The following is a 14,895-nucleotide window of genomic DNA, read 5'->3' as shown; positions in this document are numbered from 1 at the left end:
TGAAGGGAGAGACCAGCAGAGCTGCTGCTCCCCAGCCCGGGGAGGGGTCCTGAGGCTCTGTGGGGCAGGCAGTGGTGATGAGGGCAGACCCCCCTGCTGAGGACAGTGCCCTGGCTCTGGGGATGTTCTTCCCCACAGCCAGATCATCCCAGTGCACTCTGAAGTCCTTGCAGTGAGGCAAGGAGGCAGCACTGTGTGCTGAGCCAGCCAGACCTTCCAGGTGTGCTTTGAAAGCTCAAAACTTGGATTTTCTTCCAGTCCAACCTTGCAAATTTACAAATCTTCTGGGAAATCTTAATTTTAAAGGAAATGCTGGCTTGGGCAGGACTAACAACCCGTTCCCTCTGAAATAGGAAAGGCACGGAGAATAGCCTGGCCTAAAAACCCACCCCAAAAGGCAACCCAAACGTTTTAGCCTCAATTCCCTCGTGGAAACTCCAGGACAAGGTGACCCACCAGGAGTCACACAGAGGCCCCCAGAGGGCCTTGCAGGCGTGAATGGAAGCTCAGAGCTGAGGCCGCTTTTACCTTCCTAAAACTCTTCAGCTCCTGGCCTTGGCATCCTCCCTGCGTGGCTCCTGCTGCCAGGGGCTGTCCTGTGCTCCTCTCCAGGGATCCCACAGACAGCCACAGCTCCCAGGTCTGCAGTAAAGTGAAGGATTTTCCTGCACACATCTGTAAAACAACTGCCGGATTTCTCCTTTGGCCTGCTGCAAATTCAGGTGTAGGTGGAAGTTTTAAACTTTTTGTGTCAGTGGCTGAATGCAGAACGTGTGAGGTGGTGAACATCCTGCCAAAGCTCCAAAGGCAGCAGGAAGATAGAGACAGGACAAGCAAAGGGCTGAAATGGGATTTTCCTCCTTTAAAGCTCGTTTCGTGTTGCCTGGAGTTCACCATGTGAAGCAGACAGCAAATCAGAGGGGTGGGTTTTTCACATTTTTATTTACTAAGGTTTTTATTGTGTGTTTTATATTGCAAACCCCACCCCTAGAACTCTTCCCCTCCCTTCCCCCCAAAAGAAACCAAATAATAGTAATAATAATAATAGTAATAATAATAATAATAATAATAATTAGTAATAAATATAGTTCCACCTACTGAGACAAGCCTAGTGTTGACTGGGGTCCAGTCAGAGTAACTCAAAGTTGGCTACTGCAGTGCTGAGAGCTGGAAACCCAAAGAAGATCCCCGAGGGAAGCAAAGCCAAGGAGGATGTCCTGCAGTGAGGAAGGGGCAGTGCCAGCCCTGGGTGTCCCCTGCAGGTCCCCAGGGTGGCCAGGACTCGGGGCCAGTGCAGCAGCCACGGGACAGGAGCCAGGAGGGCTGGAGACCCCCCCTGCCTGCCCAGCCCAGCCCCACTCAGAGCCCCCAAACTCTCCAGGTGCTCGGCCAGGGGCCCTCTGGCACACAGGGGAAAGGTTGGCTAAAAACCCAAAAAACTGGAAAGGATATTGTGAGTCTTCCTTCTACCTCTGAAAACATGAGAGGGTCTGTGAGTCTGCTTCAATTCCTGTTTCAAGATGAACCTGTACATATTTGGAAAAGCAGGATCTAGAGGTTATAATTGTCACCTGCCAATCAGCCCTGCAGGAGGGTCAGAACTGACACGTATTTTAAAACTAGGATATACATATATATATATATATATAAATATGTGTGTGTGTGTGTGCTGACACATGTGCATAAATAGACTACAGATGTGTGTGACTACCCTACAGATAGAAAAGCAGGTGTGTAGATATAGATACATCTATAAAATCTATACAAACACACACACACACACACGCTCACCCTCCCACCACACTCACACAGACAGAGCTGTATGGAGCCAGTAGAAAAAGCATTTCCAGAGTTCCCCTGACCCTTTAAGGAAGACCAAAGCTGATCACATCTGAATTCGGAGCCACCAAAGCAGGGTGAAGCAGGAGTGCCCAGGAATGCAACATTCAAGGTGCAGGCACGTGGCAGAGAGTTCTGCAGACAAGTCGGTATAAAAACTGTCAGCCAGGGTTTGGGGCAGGGCACAGGGAGCTGGAGGGGCTCGGGATGGGGTGGGGAAGTTTTTGGCACTGCTGCATGGAGTCCTGCGTCCCCGTGAGGGCTGGGGACAGAGGGAGGCTGGATGTGTCTCTAAGGAGCGTTAGAAAAGTTGAGCACCTGACTCGGACAGTGAGGTGGCCACAGACACCCCTCGGCCTAAGAAAAACCCAAAGAGAGAGAGGAAGGACGAAGTGACACCAAAGGAGACTGCCCTGGAGGTAAAGGCTGTGGCTGCTCAGTGCGGCTGGCCCCGTTCTGTCCCCACCCCACCGCAGTGGCCCGGGCGGGGAGCCCAAAGCCCAGCCCCAGGAGCCCCGGGGTGCTGCAGGGTGTCAGGGGAAGCCCACCAGGTGCAGGCTCTTATTGCTGGTGAAATCAAACAAAAGATTTCGGTTCCCCCAGCAGGGGACAAGCACAGACCATGGCCGGCCAAATTTCTGGGCTGATCTGGTTTTAATGGTAAAAACGGAGTTATAAGTCGTGGAACTGTCCTGGTGCCTCACGCTGCCCTGGGCTAAGGAGGAGGAGGGCTGGGGACTGCACCCACTGCTCAGTCCTTTCTAGTTCTCCTCAGAGCAGTCCTCCAGGGACACTGAGACACTGAAGTGACAGAGGGGACGTTACAGCGCTGCCTCTTCCTTCATCCCTCCCGTGCTTTGCTGAAGCTCGGGGCCTTCTGCCTGCTGTGCTGGCAGAGCCAGGGCTTCTCCCTCTGCCCACATGCCAAAGAACAGAGGGATCATCCCTGCCCTCCCTGTGCCTTGCAGGGATTGCTCCTTGTTCCCACTGCAGCATCAGTGGAGTAAGAAAGGGACAATGTGCAGCGAGGCCCATCCATCTCCTGGTCACCTTCATCTTCCTCAGCTGGAGTCCAACCCAAACCTCAGCCCGTGGGAAATCCCTCAAGGGTCTACAAGAGTGAACTCGCCCCTCCCTGGCTCCTCTGTGACCTGGCAGGGAGGCAGGGACACTTCGGTGTGTGCTGGGCCACCCACGTCCCCAGCCCCAGGATCACAGCCGGGGCAAAGCTGAGGCCAGCCAGGGCTGCTCTACAAACACCAGCTCCGGGCCGGACCCACGAGCCCTTCTGTGGCCCACATCAACCTCGGAGCTTTGTCTCAACAGAAAAACCTTTTTGGTGGCTTCTATGGCTGCTCATTCACGTGTTCCAGCTCAGGCACACGCCCTGGCTGTGCGTTACCTCGTTGGATTAAATTTGCTCGTATCCTTTTTTTCCTGTGTATTAAAATATTCTATAAAATCAAGTGACCAAAAATCTATAGCTCTAAGAATACCTGGTTATCTTCTTTTTTTTTTTTTCCCGTTGTTTTTCATGTGTTTTTTCTTTGTTTCTAAGCACAGTTAAACCTAAACAAAAGAAATGGAGAAAGAAAAAAAAGCAGGAGTGGTGCAGGGGGAAAGAAAGGAACAAATTGCTCGGTGAACTCATCAGGAACTGAAGGGCAGAGCTGGCAGGAGCAGCTCCTCCAGGAGTCCTCACAAATTGGAGGGCAGTTTGGACCTGACGGGCTCCAGATCCCCCGTGAGCACTATGGACTCTTTCCGCCCGCCCGCAGTCAGGGGAGCGGCGCCGGCTCCCAAGGCCAGCGGGTGTGGCAGAGAACCTGAGGACATCTGGCGTGGCAGCGTCACCCGCCCGGGGATGGAGCTACACGGCCTCCCCAGCAGTCCGCTCCCGCCGCCGGGGAAAGGGGAGAAGCTGGAAACAGATTCTCTGGAGGAATGAGGAGAGCTGTGGCGGCCCAGCGTCTGAGCCAGCTCCTGGGGCAGAGAGGGCTGGGACGCAGAAATCAGCTTGATGTCCTGGTTGAGGCGCCCCGGCGGCACCGCGCCGCGCGCCGGCAGCGGCTGGGCCGGGGGGCTGGCGGGCTGCGGCAGCAGCAGCGAGCCCTGCGAGCCCGAGGCCCCGCCAGGGCCGCTCTGGAAAGTTCTGGCGGCCACCGGGCTCTGACTGGGAGGACTAAGGCCAGAAGGGGTGTAGGAGGGAGAGGCGATGCCGGGCTGCTGGAGCGGGGACGCGGAGGCGAAGGGAGGCCGCTCTTGGTGGAGCTGGGCTATCGTTCCAGTCAGAGATCCTAAAGCACTTGGATGTGTTTGGCACAGGCCTGCGGACGGCCCGCCCGAGGCCTGCGCCAGCTGGCTGAGGCTGGAGGATGGAGAGTTGGAAGAAGGAGGGGCTTGGAAGTGGTTCAGTCCCCCCAGGGTCCCACTGCCCGAGAGCTGCTGCGACTGTCCCCCCTGCAGTGGTCTCGTGGTGGGCTGGAACTGGTTCAGGAGGCTGGGAGGGGAGTTTGATGAGAGCTGGGTGAGGGATGTCGATGGGGAGCTGGCTGAGGCTTGCTGGAAGTGCCCAAATCCGCTGCTGGAGAGGGCTGGCTGCTGCTGCTGCTGCTGCTGCTGCTGCTGCTGCTGCTGTTGCTGCTGCAGGGGCTGAGCTGCGCCTAAGGGTGACCCAGAGGGTGCACTCTGGAACTGGCTCAGCCCCACCGAGGAGGTGCTGCTCGGCCCCGGCTGGCCGGAGCCCCCCGGAGGAGACCCCACCTGGAACTGGCCCAGGCCGGCGGCGGCCGAGAAGCCGGCGAGCTGCTGGATGTGGAAGGAGGAGGACGAGGGCGTCTCGGCGCCCGGCGTGTGCAGCTGGGACGGGGTGCTGGACAGGGAGCCCACGGCAGAGGGGCCGGCGGACGGGATGAGCGACTGGAATCTCTTCAGCTGCCGGGGGGTCTGGCTGGGCTGCTGGCCCAGGGAGCCCAGCACGGACACGGGCGGGCGGAAGATGGCCGTGGGCAGGCGCGGGTGGTGGGTCAGGGCGATGGCCACCGAGGTGGTGGCGGCGGCCGCCTGCAGCGGGGCCTGGATCAGCGGTGTCCAGATGACCGGCGTGGGTGTGGAGGCGGCGGCGGCGGCGGCCTGCACGTTGTGGGCACAGTGAGCCATCTCCCGGTCGTGCTGCACGATCTGCTGGATGATCTCGTTCTCCTGGTAGTTGAACACCCCCGAGTTGAGGTCGTGCTGCACTTTGTGCAGCAGGATGGAGTTCTTCTTGCCTGTGGAGCAAGGGAGGAGAGGAAGGGTCACTGTGGGTGGCAGAGCATGGGGGTTTCAGAGCTTCCTGCCCCACTCCCCTGCAATGCCTCCCCCTGGTGCCCCGCACAGCCCCTGGGGGACCGTGCACAGCCTCTGCCCAGCAGCAAGATGGCAAACATCTCAGAAGTGTGGAACCAGCAGCCTCAGGTCCCACAGAGAGGGAACTGGAACACAGAGCTGCATGTCCAACAGGACGCGCATCCTTAGGCAGTGACAGCGCTGCTGGGAAATGTGGCAGACTGGCTGCAAACAGCTGATGGATTTGGAAGATTCCCATTTTGCACCTCAGCCTCCATTAGAAAAAGAGAATAAAACCTCACAAATATAAACCCGGTGAAGTCTTCAGCCACTCTCCTTCAGCTTCACCTTTTCCTCACCTGTCTCAGGTGCCTTGGTCACTTTGGAGTCAAATATATGGGTTCACTTGAAATGAGACTTCTCTGGGAGTCAGGACTTGGTCTTGGAGTCTTTTCCAACCTGAATGATTCTGTGGCTCCACTCTGTGGAGCTGGAAAAGCTCAGCTGGGCCAGGTAGGACCCTCAGGCATCCTGCAGCAGCTGTGCCCCTGGAACCCCAGCTTTAGGGAAGGTTCCAGCTGGATTCCCAGCCTGCAGCCAGAGTTTAACTCAGCCCTTTGCCCTTGCCATGGGCTGGAAAATGCAGTGGAATGATTTGTCCAGCCTGGGAGTGCAGCTGGCACTGGAGGGATGCACTCCTGGGCTGAGGGACAGAGCCAGCCAGGGCAGGGCCTGGCACCAGAGGGATTTTCTTTTTATCCCACCCAGCCAGCTCTCAGATCTTGATGATCTGAGGCACATCTAGATGACATCCAGATGATTGTTTGGGTTTTTTACTGCATGATGTAGCTTTTAAGTGTGCAGCAGATAAAAGAGTAAGAGTTTAAGGACATGCCTCTTAGTCCAGCCAAATGGAAAATCAAACATCTGTCAGGAGAGAGCTGGAATGGCACTGGAGAGGGAAAGTGGCTCCTGGTCTCCTAAAGAGCCACTCTGAAACAGCAGAGCCTTGGATATAACTCACTGAGTTCCAAATCCAGCAACAGAAAAAGGTGAAACAACTCCTGCACCAATAAAGAGGAAATTGTACAATAGGAGGGAGGTCCCAGTCACTCCCACCGTGATGCTGGGAAGGTAAAATGTGTTTAGTTCTTGCTGCAAAGCATGGAATGTACAGAAAGCACCCCCATGAAAAACATCAGTGAGAAAGCACAGCACATTCAGAACAGAGGTGATTGCACAGCTGAGGAGGGAGCTCAGGGACAAAGGAAGCTGTTCCCAAACATTCCCTTCCCTTGCAGGAGGAACCAGCAGACACAGATTTGAGCCAAGCCCATAAAAAAAGAAGGAGCAATCTGACTGAAATTGCAGATACTGCCAGAACACGCTGATGTTTTGCCTTCCCTTTTTCAAATCAAGCCTTTGTCACCCCACAAAGGACAGGGGGTGGCTCTGAGGGCTCTGTGGGTAAAGCACTGAAATGCTGCCAGAGTTCTGATCCTGGATGTGCAGCCGGGACCTGGCTGCTGTGGGGAATGGGATGGGATGCTCAATGCTCTGCTGTTGTGCCTACTGCCAATCACTCGCTGCAAAAAAACAAAAGGCAGAAAAGCTTTTGTTTCCCACTCAGAGCAAGATTCTAGCCCAGGAAGGATGTGATCCTGAAGGCAAGCAGAATTTGGAGCTGCTCAAGTAATTCCAGGGGCTGGAAATGTAAGTGTAGGAATTCTCTAATGGCTGTTTGTTGTATGCTGGACTGGAACAGCTCTGAATAACCCCACAGAGACAGATCCCAGTCCTTCCCACAGCCAGGCACAGCAGAGGCAGCACCAGCACCTTTAAATGGGGTTTGGCACAGGAGGTCACTGAACACACACACACAGAGTCATTCCCACCCAGATCTGCTAAAATCACAGAAAATGAGCTCCAAAGAGCTGCTTAACCACACTCAGAGACACAGACTGTGTGTGGAGAGAGCAGAACCTGCCTGACTGCAGCTGGCAGGTGAGGGAGGACGTGGCCAGACTGCAGCATTCCAGAGTCACAGAGAGACTGGGACTGCAGCTTTGCAATCCTGCCCTTCCTGGAGCTGAAGGGACAAATCCCAGCATGGGCCATGTGCAGCTCCTGCAGCACTGCAAGGTCAGGCTGTGCCTGGGACACACGCTGAGCTCAAAGCAGCCAGGCACAAAGCTGCTGTCCCGAGATAAAACCGGCCTGAGGGGAAGGGCCAGAGCAGGGCAGCGAGGAGCAGCTTCCCAAAGCTCCAAGCAGCCACTGCTCCGTGCTGGTATCTCCATACCTCATCCCACTCTTCCAGTGCCTCACCTCATCCTGCTCTTCCGGTGCCCGAATCCCATCCCACTCTCCCAATGCCCAAATCCCATCCCACTCTCCCAATGCCCAAATCCCATCCCACTCTCCCAGTGCCCTAAATCCCATCCTCCTCTCCCAGTGCCCAAATCCCATCCCACTCTCCCAGTGCCCAAATCCCATCCCACTCTCCGTGCTCTAACCTCATCCTCCTCTCCCAGTGCCCAAATCCCATCCTCCTCTCCCAGTGCCCAAATCCCATCCCCCTCTCCCAGTGCCCAAATCCCATCCCGCTCTCCCAGTGCCCGAATCCCATCCCACTCTCCCAATGCCCGAATCCCATCCCACTCTCCCAATGCCCAAATCCCATCCCACTCTCCCAGTGCCCAAATCCCATCCCACTCTCCCAGTGCCCAAATCCCATCCCACTCTCCGTGCTCTAACCTCATCCTCCTCTCCCAGTGCCCAAATCCCATCCCACTCTCCCAGTGCCCAAATCCCATCCTCCTCTCCCAGTGCCCAAATCCCATCCCACTCTCCCAGTCCGTGTCACTGGCTGTGGCTCTGGGGCTGCTCCCAGTGCAGGGTCTCCCTGAATCCCTGCATTGTGGTTCCCCTCCTTCTCAGGCTACCTCAGCTAGCTGGAAACCACACTGATTTCTGGCACCTGCAGTCTGGGTGAAAGGCAAGGACAGGACTGCAAAGCTGGGCTGCTGAGGCGGGAGAAACTGCTCCAAGTAATGGAACACGAGATGGGATCCAGCTTTGAGGGTCTCCTGCTCAGTGCCCAGAGGTCTGTGTTGGCACATGGATTCCTCACTGGAGAGAGAATAATGCTGTGCCTCCAAGCTGCCTTTGTAGAAATCTCTGTGAGTGCATTTCTGTGATTCCCAGAAGAAATCCCCCTGGATGTCTCCCAGCCCGAGCTCCCAGCTGCACTCCAGGGGCTCCACAGCCCAGCTGAACACTGACCATGCTGATGCTTTCCAAACGTGCCTGATATTTACTGGAAGTGGTTTGATCAAAGCTCCTTAGGTTTGTGTCAAGTTGATGAAGTAATACCAGTAAAATCCTTGGAATGATTATTTCTGTTGTTTTTTAAACCACAACACTCAATTTTCCCTTTGAAATCACATTACACTTCACTGTTTTCCTGAGCCCAGCTTGCCTCTATTAGCTGTTTCATTAGATCACATTTTTCTCTTCTGATTTGCCAAGAAAATATCAAATTTCTCCCCCAGAACACTGCAGAAGATTACAGAAGACATTCTTCCAGCCATGGAAGGGGAGAGGAATTTTTCAAAACCGTTTTTTAAAACTGTAACTGGTTGGCAAACTGAAAAATTAATTGACTTCCCCATTCTAATGAATTGCCTCCTTTACACAGTGTTTCCACATACCAATATAAGTCCTGTGGGACAGACATTCCCGAGGTCCTGCAGGAGACAGAAACCAGCAGTGGGACAAGGAGTGGGACTGACTCTGCTTGGGCCAAGATTGGTGCTGAGATTATTCCTCTTCCTCTTCCTCGTGGGACTGAGGAAACAGTCCCAGCCCTTTTTCCTGGCCTGGATTCCTTGTCCCAGCCCCTGCCCAGCAGGAGGGCAGGGGATGCAGCTGATGAGTTTGGCTCTGGGGACCCCCCTGAGATGAGACTCTGTCCCCAGACCCGCTCAGTGAGCCTGAGTTACTCCTGTGCTCCTGCTCAGCCACAGGGAAGCTGCATCAGGAGAAGCCAAAGGGCTCCTGGTCCCCTGCAATCCCATCAGGGAGGCTGAGTTTGTCCTTCAGGGATGTTCATCCACAGAAATTAAAGTGCTGGGCGCAGTGAGGTCCTGAGATGAAAAATCCACCCAAAATCACTGCTGAAGGCTGCACACAAACTCACTGGGACACCCCAGAGCAGAGGAACCACTGCAGTCACCCCAGCCCCAGCCCCACTCCCTCCCCCCTTTTAGAGCTCTGAGAACTCCCTGTTTGCCTCACTGCAACAACGGGCTAAAATATAGGGGGAAAAGGAAGATATTTAGAGCTTTGGAGATGTTCAGAGCAAAGCTCCTGGTGCTTTGAAGTGGAGCAGGGTATGTAAAATTATGGAAACGAAACAAACAGATGTTGCTCCCCTAATTAAGAACTGCAAAGTCAGATTTTCCTCAACTGTAGATAGCACACAAAAGAACAGGGAGAAAGGCTCATGTGATTCCATAAAAAGAGCCAGCACTCAACAATAATTCTTCTATCAAACAATCAAAATTAGCTTTGTGTTGTTAAAATTCTGCCCGGACACAGGGGAAATTAGCTGTGACTTTCTGTTCCTTTCTCCTTTCAGTTCTCTCTGAGCCCATGGCTGCACTTTAAGAATTCAGGTCATTAAATTGCTTTCTGAATTTGCATGTATTTGAAATAATCTCATTTTATGAGGCTGCCTTCTGCCCTGGCCTGCTGTCAGCGTGACTGCTCCCACCTCACGGGTGCTTCTCTCAGGTCTTCACTGATTATTCCTGGCACCAAGGGCTGGGTTTGGAGCTGGGCTGCACATCCAGCTCTGCCCTGGAGCTGTGCCTTCCCTGCCAGGGGCTCTCCTGAGCTTCTCCTGTGGGAATGCAGCCCCAGAGGGGGCACCCAGCCAGGGGCAGCTGCAGACAGACCCTGCCCACACTCAGGGCTGGGTTTGCCCTGCCCAGGAGTTTCCTGGCTGGGAGGAGCTGCTCCAGCTCCTGCCGTGGGCTCAGAGTCTGTGTGCACAGGGAAATGAGCTGGAACAGGGAATTCAAAATGATTCCGAACCCCCAGACTAGGGGCTCTTTGCCTGTTGGGAAAATGCAGGTGAAGCCCCACTGAGGTGCATTCCCTGCTGTGGGAAGGTTTCTGCTCGGAATTCAGGAGCCCTTGGGGGAGAGCACAGCAAAGCCAGCTGGATCAGCCCTAAGAGCATCCTCAGAACACTGCTCTGGAAACTGGGAGTGACTTCCCCTGGCTGTGTAAATCCATGGATCTACAGAGCTCTGACACCTGCCAGGGCAGCTCTCTCTGCATCCTGCCCTTCCCTTTCTCCCTTGCTGGATCCTCTCCACTCTGGGGGTACCTTTGAAATGGACAATTCCCTTTCTTCCCTTCTGTACAGCTCAGACCTGCCTCTGATTGCTTCCCCTCTTCCATAAACATAATTATCCCCCAAAACCGTGGTGTCCCTGTGCACAGCCAGACTGCTGCAGGCCCAACACACACTGAATAATGTTATCTGATGAGTCTCAGCACAGCCACACTCCAGATAAATGAAGCTCTTCCCTCCCACTCTTCACACTGAGCTTTGCAGAATGAATAAAAAATGGAATATCCAGAGCTGGGCAGGCTGTGGTTCCAGGGAGGGGTGAGGAGCTGTGGCACTACCCAGGCTGGGACACCCTCGGGGCTCTCACTCATCCCTGCAGACTGCAGCCAAGAGGTGCCTTCTCCTCGAGTGGCACCAGTGCCAAGGTGCTGCACGCCCTCCCCAGAGCCCTGCTGGAGCTGGCAGCTGTGACAGGACAGGCTCTGGGACACTCTGGACATGTGGCACTGCCAGCTGCTGCTCTCAGTGTGGGCTGGCTGCAGACAGCTCCTGGAGTGCCTTCAAGGCAGGGAGAGGCCCCCAAGAGGAGAGGTGTCACTGGTGAGCAGCTCCTTCTTCATGTGATTAAAAAGAGGGCTGAAAATTATTTATAAAGGTGCTGGAATGGTAAAATGTTCCCTGAGCAGGTGTTTTATCTCGATGCAGGCAGCAAGGAGAGCAAGGTCAAGGTCAGGGATGGGGCTCCTGAGATCTCCCCAGCACCTTGCTCCTGCACTGGGGTGTTTGGGCTGTGTTTTCCTCTGAGAAATGACACTTGATATTCAGGTGAGCAGGGCTGCCAGGTCCCCTTCATTAAGCTGAAGTGATTTATGTTCCCCCATGGCTGGTGAGTTGCTGAGACCTTTCCCTAGGCTAAACACAGAGGAAATTCAGTTCCTGCTGAAGTCCAAGCTCCCACCTGTGCTAGGGAGCCCTTCCAGGTGTGACTCACCTGAGCCACCTCGGGAGACACCAACCACACTGTGAGTGCCTTTGGCTCTGTGCTGAGCACACCCAGATCCCCACGCTGTGCTGCTGAAGGGAGACAGAGAAATGCTGCACAAGTGGCACCTGAACTCTGATTCCTCACTGACAGTTGCACTGGTGGCTGTTCAGGTGATGAGGGAGGACACCACACAGGAGCACCTCTCAGGAGCCAAGGGCTGGGAATTGAAAGGAAGCTCTGTGCCAAAGCACACACCCTCTACCACTGCACACCCAGGCCACAGGCACTTCTCTCCTTGCACCAGTGGGTCAGCAGCCTCAGCTCAGAACTGTTTCTGTATCTCTAGCTGTATTTATCTCCTGATGGCCAGATCATCCTGCTCCTCTCACCTGTGGGGGTTACTCACCTATCCATTGAACAAACCTAGACTATATTTGGTTAAAGTGGAAAGCTGGTGTTGAGCACACATTGCTGGAGTTATCTGCACTCAGTGTCTGTTGGAATCCAGAATGGATTGGGAACTCTCAGAACTTTGGGCCTGTAAGCCAAAGCTTAGAATTAAATACATAATTTGACCTGAGACCTTGGAAAAGGCTTCCAAACTTAGGTGACAGAAGTGAGAATGTGGATTTATAGTTTAAAGCAGAGACATGCTAAGCTAGGTAGAGGAAAGTTTAGAGTTTTAGAGTGTAGTCCTGTAAGTCTGTGTGTCACAACAGGATTGGCTAAGAAAGCTTACACTGTAGCATGAGTCCATAAGATGAAATATTTAAGGATTTGGTCAAAAACATAAATATCCTTGTTGGCAGTGTTTTATTGGTTAATAAATCCTTAGAAGACCTTGTAACTAGAGGTTCTGTGACCTGAGCCATGCAGTGAAGACGTGAGCTGAACTGACTCTTTCTGCCTATGTAGAAGATAAGAAAAATAAATCACATCATCTAAAGCAACTCGGAGGTCCTGTCTCTAACTCACAGAAAATTCCTTCACAAATCCTCACAAGTGCCAAAGGGAGCAGCCCCAAAACATCCCAGCTCCCTCTGTGTGAGCATCACTGTCCCTGCAGAAGGGCTGAGGAGCTGAGCAGGAGCAAAGGCAGCACAAGGACGAGCAGGGAATGAGGCAGAGCTTGGCACCACTCCCAGCTGCTCTCCTCCCTGGCTCACCTGGCCCAGGCCAGCCCTGCCTGGGGGCAGCACAGCCCAGGGGATTACTCAGGACTAGACAAGCAGGGCTGCAAACCCAGCAGCATCTCAGCTGCACAACTCTGGTCACGAGCTGGCAGGCCAAAAGTTTGGGAACAGCTATTTTTGTGGCTTGTTTATAGACAAAGCTTTTAACATTTCTACCACTGTAGTATGTTGAACAGACACTCTCACACTGCAATAATATAATAAATTATATTTAGAGGCTGGAATTGTGTTGTCTTGGCTTTTCTTTGTTTTTTTGGCACCTGCAATGCCTGGAGGAAACTCAAGGCATCTTTAATCCCGTAGGATCCTTGTATCAAAACATACACAAGTGGCATTCAAAGTACGTGCATTTCAAAGCACATGGCAAAAACCTCCTGAGGAAAATGAAAACAAGAACTTCCTCTGGCTCCTAGGAGGAGCTCTCACCAGTGCCCTTGCTGTGGGTGGGGAGGAGCTGGTGGCAGGAATTTTGGGATGGATCACAGCACATGGAGCAGTGGAAGAGCACTGTCCCTGCTGTTCACTATGCCCTGGGTTTGGCAGCATTCACCACCCGTGCTGGGCTTACTCTCATTGAGCATTTAAGTGGTAGTGTTTTACAAGTGCAAATACTTGTGGAAATCTCATTTTAAGCTCCAGTGGTCACTGAAAGGCAGTTTCAGAGGCAGGCAGGAACAGAGTGGTGTGATTTACGTAACGGGGCACAGCAAACTGGGGCAGACAGAGAATTACTCACTGCAGAAAGCACAGCATCCCTGCAACCACAAACACTGCACACAAATTACAGCCCGCCAGGAGCAAGGAAGAGGGGCTGATTTAATCAGGGAGAAAATGATCATTAATCAGTGATCAGCCCAATTTCTCTGAGTGTCCACCTTCCAGCCCCGAGCCTGTGGAGTGTCACATGTGTGACATTCTATAGGTTGAGAAGCTCTCAGAGCCTGAAGGTACTTGGAGTTAAGCAGGGCCACAGATCTTTGTAGCATCCCAGCCTCTGTCACGTCACGGAGATGAATCCCTTAACAGGCAGGACACCAGGATCAATTCCCAGCAAGAGCAGAGGTTCAAGGCTACACCTCAGCTCTTTGCCCAGGGGTCTGACAGCTCCATGCACAGCCCACGTTCCTGCAGGAAGCCATGGCAGCACAGCCTGGGGGCTCTGGCTCCTCTCCTCTGCCCACCCACTGCTTCCAAACTGCTCAGCCCTGCTGTGGGACTGCCTCATCCCACCTCAATCAACCAATCCTGCTCCTGTTGCTGCGTGGGCTGAGCCCCTGCCTGCTTGTTCTTCTACCCACAAAGCTGAGACCACGTCCCACGTGTGTCACAGGTGAGATGGCCACAGAGCCATGGTACACAGAGCATCACCATGCAATTCCAGAAAGCTTCACCCCATACAGAGCAACACCATGTCACTTCAGAAGGCTGCAAGCATCTGCCCTCCTTGTTCCTCAGCCCAGCCTTTCATGCCCCTCATGTTGATGCAGTGCCCCTGTGTGCCCTCTGTTCCCTTTGGTGGCTGGGCAGTGCCCCCGGGCACCCCATGGCTCATTGCTGTCAGTGCTGGACCCATTGGGGATGAGGCTGGGCTGCAGCCCCACTCCCAATCACCACAACTGTGTGCCTACAAGACCACACTTTCCAACCCCCCAGTTGCCAGAAATCCCATAAACATCTCCCAGTGGGACTGGATGGGCTGGGATTTTCCTCCCTGCTCCCTTGATGCACAGGGGGAATATTGGATGGATCTTTTCCTGGTACCAGAACAGTGGCAGGGCCCTCTGAAGCATCTCCTGTACTCACTGGGCTTCCCAAGGACACTGTCACCCTGGTTTTCCCAAGGACATTGTCACCTGGGCAGAAGGGAGCCAGTGAATGCACCACTGACTTGGAAAGAGGTTTCCATCTGCTTCCCCCTTGTGCACAGATCCTGAACTGGATGGGACAGGAACAAAAATGGTCCTGCTTCTGTTCGTCCCTGCTTTTCAAGAACTGCTGCTCCTCAATTTCAGTCCTCCAGAATGATTCCTGCACTTCAGTAACCTTGAATTCCTTCAGAAGTCACAGCCTGGTACAGAACTACTGCACTGCTCCTTCTGGATGGTGCACATTCCAGAGGAAGGAAGAAATGCCTTATTTACAAAGTCAGGAATTCCACGGGATCCGCCAGCTGCAGTAGGGTGCCC

General features: G+C 53.8%; 1 protein-coding gene across 1 annotated transcript in view; it reads right to left on the bottom strand.

Annotated features, from left to right (window-relative positions):
• Window positions 1-923: 923 nt before the first annotated feature.
• The window catches only part of HCN4 (hyperpolarization activated cyclic nucleotide gated potassium channel 4), a 101,131-nt gene continuing 87,159 nt past the window's right edge, over window positions 924-14,895 (bottom strand). Inside the window, exon 8 of the mRNA XM_021554167.4 lies at window positions 924-5,108. Within this exon, the coding sequence (XP_021409842.3) occupies window positions 3,538-5,108 (1,571 nt within the window). The 3' untranslated portion in view covers window positions 924-3,537. The remainder of the gene's footprint in view (window positions 5,109-14,895) is intronic.

This window comes from Lonchura striata, chromosome 10 (assembly GCF_050655825.1).
Source record: "Lonchura striata isolate lonStrDom1 chromosome 10, ASM5065582v1, whole genome shotgun sequence".
NCBI lineage: Eukaryota > Metazoa > Chordata > Aves > Passeriformes > Estrildidae > Lonchura > Lonchura striata.
The sequence above is the reverse complement of the archived record's forward strand: the minus strand, read 5'-3'. Positions and strand labels throughout refer to the sequence as shown.